This window comes from Pteropus medius, unplaced genomic scaffold, assembly GCF_902729225.1.
Source record: "Pteropus medius unplaced genomic scaffold, Ma_sr-lr_union100, whole genome shotgun sequence".
In the NCBI taxonomy this organism is placed as follows: domain Eukaryota; kingdom Metazoa; phylum Chordata; class Mammalia; order Chiroptera; family Pteropodidae; genus Pteropus; species Pteropus medius.
The window spans coordinates 7,655,012-7,668,867 of record NW_024342471.1 but is presented as its reverse complement, the minus strand read 5'-3'; the positions used below and the strand labels follow the sequence as shown (position 1 = coordinate 7,668,867).

At 40.6% G+C, this 13,856-nt stretch overlaps 1 protein-coding gene and 1 pseudogene across 1 annotated transcript in view; one reads left to right on the top strand and one right to left on the bottom strand.

The window, feature by feature from the left end:
• ZNF341 (zinc finger protein 341) overlaps window positions 1–13,856 on the bottom strand; it is a 44,065-nt gene that overhangs the window by 14,078 nt on the left and 16,131 nt on the right. Inside the window, 5 exon segments of the mRNA XM_039864103.1 lie at window positions 72–204; window positions 1,780–1,876; window positions 6,491–6,699; window positions 10,551–10,741; window positions 12,218–12,411. Coding sequence (XP_039720037.1) covers window positions 72–204; window positions 1,780–1,876; window positions 6,491–6,699; window positions 10,551–10,741; window positions 12,218–12,411 — 824 coding nt within the window.
• LOC120604090 (uncharacterized) lies at window positions 12,908–13,023 on the top strand (annotated as a pseudogene).

Genomic DNA, 13,856 nt, shown 5'->3' with positions numbered 1-13,856 from the left:
AGAAGAACAAAGAGGGGGTTGAGGATGGGGAGGTGAGGAAGGCAGGAGCTGACAGGAAGCAGGGTACCCACCTGAGTGGATGTGAGCATGCAGTTTGAGGTAGTGCTCCCGCCGGAAGAATTTCTTGCACACCTGGCACCTGAACCTGCCCCCGCTGCCATGTGTGGGCAGGTGACGCCGCAGGTAACGTTCGCAAGGGAACACCTGGTAGAAGAAAGGAGTCAGCTTCAAGTCTGACTCACCAGCCCTCACTGCCTTTTGATCTCAAAGGATCCCTCATTTTCAGCCCTTCCTTATGGAAACACCTTCTTTTCTGTTCACCAGGATTCAAGGCCCATAATGTCAGGCACAGCCCTTAGAACATCATGGCTCCCACTACTCACCCATGTCTGCTTTGAGCTTCTGCCTAGGCTGTTTTTCCTACCCAGAGGGCCTTTCTCTTTTAGCCCGACAAACTCTTACTCATCCTTCAATACCCAACTCAGGTATTATTGCTTCTGTGAAGCCCTCCCTAACTCCACAATGCCACACCAGGCAAAACAAATTCTGCCCTTGAATATCCACCCACACTTTTAAAGTCAGCACTGAACACTCTAAGTTACAGCCCTTTGCTTACAGGGGATCTCCAAGAGGACAGCTTTCATTCCTCAGCACAGGGCCTGGGTCGAATGACTAACAAGTAAAAGAATGAAAGGAAAAAATGAACAAGTAACTAAAGAAATGAATGAAAACATAATAAAAAGTCAAAAACACAGAAGCCAAATTGCCTTCTTCCCATTATAGGATGGGCATTCATTCATTTTTTCATTCATTTAGTATAGAGAAGTGATCAAGGGACAGACCCAACTGCCCTACTACTTATTAGCTCCACCATTTCCTAGCTGGGTGACTGTTCTGTGTCTTAGTTTCCTCATTTTTAAAATGGGATAGTAACAATATGCCTACTTCTTAGGGTTAAATGAGTCAACTGAGGTAAAACGCTTAGAACAGCAAGTGGCACATGGCTCTTGCTCAATTCATGATACCTTTTACATGGACCACAAGTTTCAAAGCTCAAAATTAGACTATATAATTAGAAACATCTACAATGAGGCCGAAGTGATACCAGAGCTATCTTCGAAAATCTGCCATGTAAGGGTGTAAGAAAATGAGTAGAACAAAGACACAAGTTAAACACACCAGGGGTATGCAATCAGCAAAATGCAAACTTTAGGTAACTCCACAGGACTGATGGCCCAGTTTCTTCAACAAATAAATTGAAAGAAAGAAAAAAAGGAACAATAGTGGGGGAAACCTATAGATTAAATGAAACTTTTGTCACTTTGGTCATATCAACCAATCATAATATATAGACCTGATCTAAAAAACAAACTTTACAAAAATTAGGTTGTTTTGGGGACAATTGGAAATTGGAACATAGTCTAGATATTTGATCATATTAAGGGACAGGCTTTAATGAGGGGTTCCAGATTTTCTGAAAAGAAGAACCAACAATAACGAGCTGGAAGCTGGAGGCTGCTGTTGCAATGCTGGGCCTGGGCCTAGGAGAGGCCTCACCCCATGTTAGCCCAGCCTGGCCTGGCCCAGTAGTGGCACAGGATGGCCACCTGTGGTGTCCGATGGGTAAGAGAGGCCAGGCAAAGCTCTTACTCTTCAAAGACGGTGTCGTCTGTGAAAACAATCCCAAGCTTTGTCTGCACATACAGAGCCAGGAGGGGAAGAGACAGTGAGGTCTTCATTCCACCACCTCTCGCCTCTTATTGTTGCAGGAGTACCCACCTTTTGACAGTGTGGGCAGGGGAAGTTGTGAGTGGCAGTCTGTAAGTGGTGCTCCAGGGCCTCGGGGGTAGAGTATTTGTTGACACATTTGACACATCTAAATGGGAAGAAGCAGAAGTGATAAGAGAACAGTGTATGGGGGCTGGACTCTCCCAGCAGGCCCAGGGACCAGCCCCCAGGGCGAAAGGAGGCAAAATCCTATGTTTAATTCATTCTCAAATCAGTCTCCTCTTCTTGCCACTGCCTCTATCCTAGTCCAAGCTGCTGTCTTCTCTCCCTGCTTATGTAAGAGGTTATTCTTGTTTTTAGAAAATATACACAAAAGAGAACAAATAAAGAAGCATCATTCTTTAAAATTATTCTTAAATGGCTCAGAATAGGATAAAGCAAATGTGGTAAAAAGTTAACATTTGAGAAATATGGGTGAAAGATATCTGTGAGAATTCTTTGTACTGTTCTATTCTTTTTGTAATTGAATGTTTTATTAAAGTTTATACAAATTATTAAATTTATATCCTTCAGAAAAGATTCCTTGTGGTTAATAATACTTATCTTAGAATTACAATTATGAGATGTATAATTAAACTGTACAGATTATAAGTAAAATATTGACAGCTATAGTCAAACCAGGTGAAACTTGTTCCTTATGACAAAAATAATCCGTAAATAAAAATTCCACATTGTAAGATGATGACATATTAGCTTGAGTTAAGATATGTTTAACATCTCTTGAGCATTTTGAGAATGACTTTTCTAGTTTTTACAGTTTATATTTTAAGAAAGACACTGAAAAACCTGGAAGGGATTCAGAAAAGAGCATCCTAAATAATTAAAGGAAAAAATATGTCCTAGAAGTATGTTGAATTTTATCTTGAATTTTTTTGAATAATTCTATTCTGCCATCTTGATTGAACCATCCTTTGTACTATTCTTAATAACTTCTCTGAAAGTCTGAAATTTCGTCAAAATAAGTTTTAAAAGAATACTTCCTGAAAGCGACTGCGATGGGGAAGTAGGTCAGGGTGGACGGGGAATTCCTTTTCACTCTATGCGTTTTTGCAGTTTTTAAATATTGCATTGTAGGCATATGTTTTTTGAAGTACGTTATTAATCTTTTTTAAACTCCCTTTTGCTCTTTGACCTGCAAAATAGCTACCAGGAACTTATTTACAAATAAGCAAAGATGAATGTCTAAAGTTCTTCCCTGCAGCATTATTTGTAATAATGACGAAATGGAAATAACCCGACTATCCCACAATAAGGATGGGTTAAATAAATTACAATGAATACTAAGTAGCTGTTTAAAAGGAGGAGGCAGGCCTATTTGTGCTGTAAGGCAAAGATATCCATATTATAGTTTTATGTGAAAAAGTTTTAAGTGATAACACCAAGTGTACAAAGAGATCCTATTAAGTCTCAGTATGGGAGAAATTGCCCAACAGGCTGATGGTATGATAAATTTTCACCAAATTCGATGATTGTGTTTGGGGTGATCTGACTCAAATATAGCCTGTGATATTTATATCTTATCTATAAACATGCTAATTACAGATATATACCAAAGGGCCTGTACCAAGAAGTTAATGAGGGTTATCTTGGGTGTCACGGTTTTGTTTTTTTGTGTGTTTATTTTCCCCTCTTTAATTCCCCCAACACACTTCCACCCCTATGGATGTTGCCATTTCCCCTTAAGAACTGGATCTCTGAAGGTGGGGCATCTCCTCTCACGCACTTACAGCGTGAACCCAGGGTCTGGCACACCCGGGGTATGGTCCGTGGCTCCACTTGGGGCGCGAACCCAAGACCTTCTGCATGTAAAGCAGATGTGCTAACTACTAAACTATGGAGCCACTCCTGTGTGGGTTTTCAAAAGATCCTTTTCTTGGTATTAAACATGAATTTTGTAATTAGGAAAAAAATAATAAATCTTATTTTTTAAAAGGAAAAACTATATATATAGCATATATACAGTGGCAGAAGTGTTTGGGCAGGCCCCATAGGCAGGCCAAGAATATGTAGCCCAAAAGGAACAGAGAAGCCAGACCAATGAGGCCGGGACCCCTGAAAATGGGATGAAACCATAACACCTGCTCAAATGTTATCGTGAGAGAGAAATAAACTCTCATCTTGTTTAAGCCATTGTTATTTTGGCTATCTCTATTTCAAACTTATGTCTAAATTATATGAATAATAAAAATTGCAGCAATGGTATTTATTGAGCACCATGATGTTCCAGGCATCATGTCTAAGTGACTCATACTCGTCTAACTTTATCTTAATAAATAATCCAATAGCGTAGGCACTATCGTACTCTCACTTCATAGCTGAGAAGACTGAGGCTCAGAGTGGTTGAATACTTTGCCAAGGTCATCCATTGGGTTTGTGTCCAGCTGCTATTTGAGCACAGGTACGTGATTCCAGAGCTGTTATTGTTATTCACAACACCATTCTACCCTCAGGCCATCCAGATAGTGACCTACCTCTCTGTACCTTACTTTTGAGCCAGGAGTTCCAATAGCTTTAGGGTCATTGGCACTCTAACTTTGGCAAGAAAACATGGCAAGAGAAGTAACTGACTGCAGGCATGAGACCATCAGCATTGGGCTCAACCCTCAGCCTGCAAACTCCAAGACAAGAGCTCTGAAGCTTCCAAGGTCCTGGACTACAGTTTGAATCTCAGCTCTGTGTTGACATTGTTACTTTGTTAGGCAGGTCACTTCTCTTAGGTGAGTCTCATCTTCAAAATGGAGAGACTACCACTCCTATAGAATGAACTATGTCCCTCCAAAATTCATATTTGGAGCCCTGACCCTCAATGTAATGGTATTTGGAGGTGATTAGGGTTAGATGACATCATGAGGGTAGAGTACTCATGATGATGAGATCAGTGCCCTCTCCTTCTTGTCTATGGTATTTTGTTATAGCAGCCTGAACTAATATAACCGACCTCCTAGGATTGCAGGGATCAATGTCCCTAAGTCAGAACTTGGCACATAGGTGCTCTTTTCCTTCAATTTGGCATCTCACTTCAGAGAGCCACACAGTCACAAGAACTCACAGGTAAGCCACAGATTGTAAGGGCAAAAGCAAAACAAAATGCCCCCTGAGAACAAATGGATATTATTCATCTTTACCCAGAATCTCCACCCCTTGCCTGGTCAAAGCCTTGCCTAGCTTTCCTGCCTCTCTGGCCCCATTTCTCAATCTTCCCCAGGGCCAGTTGCCCTATACCTCATTTCAAGAGTCCCAGTCCCCCTGCCGACTTCTCAAAGCTGTTGTGATTTCTACAAGCCCTCGTGCTCTGACCCCACTTTCTCTCCTAGGCCCCATCTAAATATTCCCATCCACTGCTACTCTACACAATAGTCATTCTAAACCACTTGTTATTTTTTTTATACCCTACACTTGATGGTCCTCTTATTAGGAATGCACTCTACCCTATATCTGGCAAACTCCTACTCATCCTTTAAAATCTGGTTCGGATTTCATTGCTCCTGGGACACCTTCCCTGCCCTACTGTAGTAGTACTATACAATATATATATGCATATATATATATGCATTTTAGCACAGTATATGGTAAGAGCATTTACACACTTGTCTCCCTAAGCAGCCCATGTATTCTAAACTAAAGGTCTATATTGACTTATCTCTAAACTCCAGAAGCTTCACCCAGGAATTAGAGTGCGACCTCCTTAACAGAGGTCATCAGCCAAGTTCCTGCACATACAAATTTGTACAGAGAAGCAAAAGCCATTTTAACATGAAAATATTCATCAGTAAACTGGAAAGAGTCCTCAGATAAACACTTCTCCTTATTTTTCACTAATGTTTATCCCCTGCACTATGTGCTAGGCTTTGTGAGGCAGCTATTCCCAGATGACATAGGGCAAATGAACAGCAAAACAACTACAGGGCCAAAATGTGGGATTTCACAAAGTCACAAAAGTGATGTTGGATATCTGCAGATAATACCATGGACAAAGGAGAATCTGAAGAAGAGACTGGGAAATAATTGAGGAAGAGAAACTCAACAAGGCTGATCGTAGGAACAATAGCTCCAAAGAGAATGCGTTGAAGATCTAAGGACTAAAAGCATGTGGCAAAACTAAGGGAGCCCTCCATCATTTTTGCCAAAAGGACCTTCTTTAGGACTCTAACAGAAGACTAAGGTGACATAAGGAACTGTCAAAAAAAATTACCCCAAATCAAATCTACACTTGATGCATTCCTTGTTCATGCTAAGAATCAGTATATAGCTTCAACTTTAATCTAAATTTTATAGTTTTAAAAAAAGAATCTTATTTTTATGATTTTTGCTTTCAAATACGTGCTTGTTCATTTTTTTTCATTCTAAGAATCCATGTACCATTCCATAATCTAAATTTTGTACATTATCAAATAAAATATTTTCATATTTTTAGGTTAGAAAAAAATCAAAGCTTTTTCCCACTATAAATGAGAAAAGACTCATTTCCCTTTATAAGGATTTTTTTTAGAATAAAAATCTGCCAAGTGGAAGAATAATATAAGGAGGCCTATCATCTTTATGCCCACCAGTGCCAAGGCCCAGAACCCACTATGGTAGGCTGGACCCCAGCCTGAGATTCAATTTCCCCTCTGAGGTGTCTCACTGGTTCTGAGCCATGAGAACCACCAAGCCTGCAGACCCCTGGGCTCCCTGTAGGAGAAGGCAGTAGAAGGGCACATACTTGTAGACAGCGCTGTCCTTCTTGGGGCTGTGCTGTGGCAGGAGGCTGTGGGAGTACTGGTGCACACCCAGGTCATACAGTGAGGGAAAGTCCTTGCCACAGAGGTGGCAGCGGTAGCTCAGCTCCTCCTGGTGGCTCTTGATGTGCTCCAGAAATGTGTCGAGCTTCGGGAATGTCTGCGCGCAGCTTTTCACCACACACTTGTATACCTTGAGGAAAGTCATGGGGCAGGTGAGGGAAAGCAGGAGAGCTGCCTCCACTGCTGCCCGCTGCCCTGTGGCATATGCCTCAAATCCTGTTGGTGGATGACCCTATTGCTATTCCTGTGCTCCCCTGCTGCTGGAGGCCTGGTTTTATTTTTATTGGAGGGTCCTCTCCTCTCAGCCAGTCATAATGGCCCCATTACTCTTCATTCAGAATCTGTGTGTCCTGGGTATGTTTAGAAAAACTACTCAAAATCTAGAAATACAGTAAAAATATGACATTGTGTCCTTCCATTGTCATACCATAGTGGCAGCTCTCCAGCTTGAGCATACATGATGTAACAGATGGCTGGGTGCCAGCCCCAGAGCATCTGATACAGCAGGTCTGGGTGGCCTGAACATGTGCACCCGAACAAGTACCCAGGTAATGTTGGTCCAGGGACCTCACTTTGAGAACTACTGTCTAACAAGCCTGCCCAGGATCATCCACTCTGTGGGAATGTGAATTGTTTTGACTATTTACTATTGATAAGAATCCAGATTATAAAGTTAAATATTAAATTGCAGAAAACTGACTCAATGTAAATGATTTTTGTCAGGTAGAAAAGATAACCCCAAAGGTCATGGGTTTTGTTGCTCTGTAGGACATTACCCAGATTTGTATCTAATTTAGCAATCTTATTCCTTTTTTTCACTGATATAATTATAGGTATAAATAGCAGTATCTCATAATCTCTTTTGAACTGACTCTGTCATCCTTCCAGTTCCCTCATTAATGAGTTATATAAAATGCTGACTCATGTTCACTATTTCATTTATATGATAATTATGTTTTTAACATTTTGAAAATTGTACTTCGACAAGTGGTACACACTCCTGGTTGCCTACACAATTCCACACGTTCCTTTTTTCCTAGCAAAGTGAATCATGACTTGCTTAGGGTGGCAACATTTCCAGTTAAAACATTTGATACAATCTCCCTAGCTCCCTTGTCAGCCATGTGACTCCTTTCTTGCCAGTGATATGTAGGCAGTAGTCTTTAGGGAAGGCATCAACTCCAGAACAAAAAGGCAAAAGCTTCCTAGGAGAAATTCCCTCTGTTTTTTGCATTTGTCCTAACTGAATACAGATGTGATGGCTGGAGATATAGCAGCCATCTTGCAATGTTGAGACTGAGAGCCACATGCTAAGGATGTCAGAACAGAAGGCCAGAAAAAGCCTGAGTCCATGATGACATATCTGACCTGTTATACAAGCCCAACACTGCCTACTTATGACTTCTTGTGATGTAAGCCAATTTCCTATTATTTGCAGCAGAATAATATATTCCTAAATGACAGAGCACATGCACTGGCTCTGACCAATAAGTGATCTTCCGGGAAAGGTTTCCTTGCTCCTGAAAAAAGACACAGAAAAGATAACCTTTTTGTTCATGGATAATAGTATGTCAGGACTGCTGCTCAGAAAGAGTGACAACATCTCAGGACCACAGGTGAGCCATCAGTAAAAGAAAAGGCCACATGGTGGCGATAAGCTAAAAAGACACAGGGTCCTTGATGCTAAGTTGAGTCAACTGGCTATTTCAGGCCTGGAGCTTCCTTATCTTGCGTTCTCTTGTTATGTAAGTTGACAAATTTCCTAATTGTTTAAGCCAGTTTGAATCAAAGTTTTCTGTAATTTGTTCAAGGATATCCTAACTTAACTCTATTAACCCCCCTGCAGGGAATCTATCATAAGGAAAAAATCAGACGTGGATAAAGATTTGATTATGATGATGCTCACTATGGTTTTGTTTATAAAAGCAAAACTTAGGAAATAACCTCAATGTTCAACAATAGGGGATTTTTAAAAACGTAGTCATTAAAAAAATAGTGACCGGAGAAAATACTCAGAATATAAAATTAGGTTAAAAAATAGCACAAATCTCAAGAGAATTTATGCTGAGTGAAAAAAGCCAGTCTCAAAAGGGCACATATTGGATGACTCCATTTATACAACATTCTCAAAATGATAACTTATAAAGATGGAGAACCAATCGGTGGTTTCCAGAGACTAAGCATATTGGGAGAAAAAGGATGGGTATGTCTAATAAGGGGCAGCACAAGGAAAATCTCTGTGGTGACAGAGTAGTTCTGCGCTGTGATTGCAGTGGTGGCCACACAATCTACACAGGTGGTAAAATGACGTAGAACTACACATACACTTGACACCAATGTCAGTTTCCTAGGTTTACGCTGTAGTTATATATAAAATGTAATCACTGAGGGAAACTGATTAAAGGGTATAAAAAAACCTCTCTGTACTGTCTTTGCAACTTCCTATGAATCTACATTTATTTCAAAATAAAAAGTTTTTAAAAAGCTATCTCCAAAAAAGCACAATGCAAAATTTTATGTGTATACACATCCTAATTAAAATTTTTTTAAAAAGTCTATGGCCATGCCACCCTGAACGTGCCCAATCTCTAAGCAGGGTCGGGCCTGGTTAGTACTTGGATGAGAGACCACCTAGAAATACCAGATGCTGGAGGCGTTAAAAAAATTAAAAAATTAAAAAATTAAAAATCAAATAAATAAATAAATAAATAGCACAGAAACTCCACTAATACTGGATTTTGTGCTGTATTCTTGGGAGAACGTATTGCAAGGTGATTAATGACCTGGGGTTTGGGGAAAAATGAACCTGGCTCTGAAGCCTGACTCAGTCACTTACTGGTGGTGTGACTCTGGATGGGTTACTGAGTCACTCCTCTGAGCTTCAGTCTCTTTATCTGGATATACCGAAAATAACTATTTCTAAGGTTGTTACAAAGATTAAATAAAATATTGGATGTAAAGCATTTAACAGAGTGCCCAGCATATAATAAATAGTAGATGTTAACTTATATATTCTTCAGAATTTCCTGAATTTTCTAATTCTATATTGGGCACATGATATTTTTATAAGGAGGAAAAAAAATAACAATAAAGGGTATCGTAAAAATAAAGATTGAAATAGTTACCATATAATGCAGCAATTCCACTTCTAGGTTTATACACAGGAGAACTGAAAACATACATTCATACAAAAACTTGTACGTGAATGTCCACAACAGCATTATTCACAATAACCAAAAACAGAAATAAGCCAAATGTTTTTTAACTGATGAAAAGAGGAACAAGACATTCTATGTTCATATAATGGAATATTATCCTGTCATAAAAAGTGTAAAATACTGATACATGTTGCAACATGGATGAACCTTAAAAATATTATCTCAAAAGGCCATATATTATATGATTTCATTTACATTAAATGTCCAGTATAGGTAAATCCATAGACAGAAATAGATTAGGGGTTACCAAGGGCTGGGGGAAGATAGAGTGGCTGCTAATAGGTATAAGGTTTCTTGTTGCAGGGCTGAAAATGTTCTGGACAGTGGTAATGGCTCATGAGCTTATGAATATACTAAAAATCACTGAAGTGGACATTTTAAAAAGGGTGAATTTTATGGTATGTGAATTATATCTCAATTTAAAAAAAAAAGACTGCAGTCCTATATCCTCTTGGTAGGTATGTTTTTAGACATTATATCTTCTCAGGATATTAATAATTTTTCCTGCAACTGATTCCTTCATTATATGACCCTTAAGAGGTGGGCTTCCTCTCTCAGGCTAGTGTCATAATGGCCCAGTAAGGTGGCCCCACTCAGACAGAATACAGGAGGAAGCTTGGCCTATCATGAGTGGTTAGATGGTAGCTCAGAGCAACTGAGGCCCATTCCTGTCACTTTCTAGGTCATGTTCAGGACCCCAGCACCAGCCAAGACTCATGACTAGGGTAGATGTGGCCCCCCGCACTGCCCACCAGACACCTACCTGTTCGTTCTTATGCTGGGTCATGTGGGACTTGAGCTGGAAGTAAGTGCTGAACTTGCTAGGGCAGAACTGGCACAGGTAAGAGCTATCGATGAGGACCACCTGCTTGGTTTCCAGCTTGCCCCCCTCATTCTCGCCTGTTGTGGGCAAGGCCGGGGGCTGCGGGGCACTCGACAGCGTCTGGCCCAACCCTAGTGAGAAAGTCAGGTGGGGAAGGGGGAAATCATTGATAAAGGGAGAAGAAGAGTCAGGACAGAGAGCCACACCATTCAGGAAGGATTCACAGAGTATCTCCTGAGTGCTCTGAGGCATTTACCCTACCACCTATCACGTGCTTGGTGTTAGACACTGTATTCAAGGCACTATACTCAGAGTCAGCTGGTATGCACTGGTATCACCATTCCAGGTGCTAAAAATACTGAAATACATTACGATTGATAAGTAGCTACTGCCTCAAGTTTCCCCTCCCTGGCCTTCCCCTCAGACACTCTAGATTTCTCCATGGTTGTTAAAAATCCTGAACACTACTCCTAGCTCCTTGCCTCCCCAGCTCCTTGTTCTAATTATAATCATTTGTTTAGTTGCCCTTCCCTCACACTCCCTGAGGACAGGGGCCTGGCAATGTCATAGGCCTCCACAAGTGTTTGCTAAATAGTTAAACCTTTGACGCTAGGCACTACATCAAAGAAATGTAAGAAATAGTTTATTCTTCAAGGAATTCACAAGAACTCGCAAGGTACACACAGAATGACTAAATACAGTAATGACAGAATATAGTAAGGGCTAGTTACAACATACGTTTTTTGCACAGAAAAACCCCCCCTTCCTTAGCTGGTACAGGACAGACATTGCTCACTCATGGGGCTACACAGGAAGGTTTAGGCCTTACACTGTCCAATACAAAGGCCACAAGCCACATGCAGCAACTGAGAACTTGAAATGTGGCTGGTCAAAATCTGATGTGCTATAAATGTAAATACATCCTGGATTTCAGAAATTTAGCATAAAAAAAAGAATGTAAAAGAGCTCATTAACAATTTTTTATATTATATGTTTAGTGATAATATATTGGGTTAACAAAACATGATTAACATTAATTTCGCTTTTTAATTTTTTTTATGCAGCTACTAGAAATTTTAAATTGCATATGTTGCTCATATTATATTTTTGTTGGACAGCACTGCTTTAGGGCTTGAAGTCCTCAATCCCAGTGCAAGAGAGGAATTAAACCAAGATCAGGGACAGGGTCATTAGCTCAAGGACAAGGGATAGCTCAGATAACAATCCTAGAAACAAAAAAGGACTCTGGAGACCATCTGCCCACAGATATCAAATAGATTTCAATTTCTGACCAACTGAGAGTGACTGCCAAGGGTGATATATTGAAAATAGATTCTGAGGCAGAATCCAGGCTCAGCTTAAAAAAAAAAAAAAAAAAAAAGATAGGTGATTGATTAGTGATGCCTGCCATGGGTACAGTATTACAGTAATGCCATACATATGGTACATCTGTCATCCCTGCTTTCATCCTACACCCCAGTTTATAGATAAAGTAGACTGAAACTCAAAGAGGTCAAGGACGTTGCCTAAGTTCACAGTTAACAACAAAACCCGTGAAGCTGCAGAGGAAAGGTGTGGGAAAAGTGGTGTTCCCCACTTCCACCCACCTGTGCTTTCCTCGTCCTCCTGCCTGCTGGGGTTCAGGGCCATGACCTGTACAGTCACAGAGTTGCGAGAGACGGTGCCACCACTGCGCCCTGGAGGCCACACCTTGTGGGTCTGCATGTGCTTTTTGACATTAGACTTCTGAGCAAAGGCACGGCCACACGCAATGCACTGGAAGGGCTTCTCACCAGTGTGGCTGTGGGAAACAAGGCGTGTCAGCTCCCTTGTGTAGGAATGAAGATGTGGCCTCAGCCCAGGAGCTCACAGTCACCAGAAAGATCCAGACAGAGCATCCAGATGCTGTCAGCCACCATTCTGACACCATGAGAACAAACCCTCTTGCTGAAGCAGGCACTGAGTGTAGCTAGAAAGACCCCGTGCTCTTGGTGACATTACTAAGCTGTTGAATCAACCAGCCCCAGAGCTGACCTTGTCTGTGGCCATCTCATAATGTGAGATGAAACATTTCCTGTCTAAGGCCATTTAAATAGGGCTTTCTGTAATTCGAAGAAGAAAATATCCCAGCTGTCACAACACAGATTTGTACCCTTATTTAGTATTTTCCTCCAAATTAATTTCCTGTTTTAAAACTAAAAATATTTGGGGACGTGGTTCCATAGTGTAGCAGTTAGCACGTCTGCTTTACATGCAGAAGGTCTTGAGTTCACGCCCCAGTGGAGCCACGGTCCATGGTCTATGGCCATGCCGCCCTGAACAAGCCCGATGTCTGATCTCGGAAGCTAAGCAGGGTTGGGCCTGGTTAGTACTTGGATGGGAGACCACCTAGGAACACCAGGTACTGTAGGCATAAATAATAATAATAAATAAAAATAAATAAAAAATAAATAAAACTAAAAATATTTTAAAATAAAGATTCCCAGTGTTATTGCATGTGAAAAAACCATTCAATGTAAATACAAATTACGAAAAGTAAGCAAAAAACTCAGTAATTTATAAAACCATATTATTAAGATCTAAACTTGCACTGCTCAATAGACACAAGCCACATTGACTATTTAAATTTAAATTCATTAAAACAAAATTAAAAATTTAGTTTCTCAATCGAATACTCAATAGCCATATATGTTTAGTGGCTATCCGATTGGACAGTGCCAATCTCTGAAGAAAGTCTTATGGACAACACCAGTGTAGATCAGTGGTTCTCAACTGAGATTGATTTTGCCCTCCATGGGACATCTGGCAATGTTTGGAGGTATTTTTGGTTGTCATAGCTGAGGGAGGAGGGGGTGCTATTGACATTTGATGGTTAGTGGAATGAGGAATGCTGCTAAATATTCTACCAGGCATAGGTCAAACCCCCACAGAAAAGAACGATGTCATCTAAAATGTCAATAGTGCCAAGGTGAGAACCCTTGCCACTTCCTGCCAAGGTTGGAATCTTAGGTTCCTGTTCTCTCTTGTTCTCTCTTGTTCTCGCTCTCTCTCCTTCCCCTCAACTATAAAAAATAACCAAGCATGTGAGAATGTGTAAGGTATTAAGATAAATTAACACCAAATTGAGGCTCTCTCCTTTGACTCTCCGAGGACTGAAAGAACTTGAAAAGAGAATAATTTTCTCACTGTATCTTTCAGAACGTCTCAACATCACATCCACAAACCACCTAAAATCATCTCATGTAC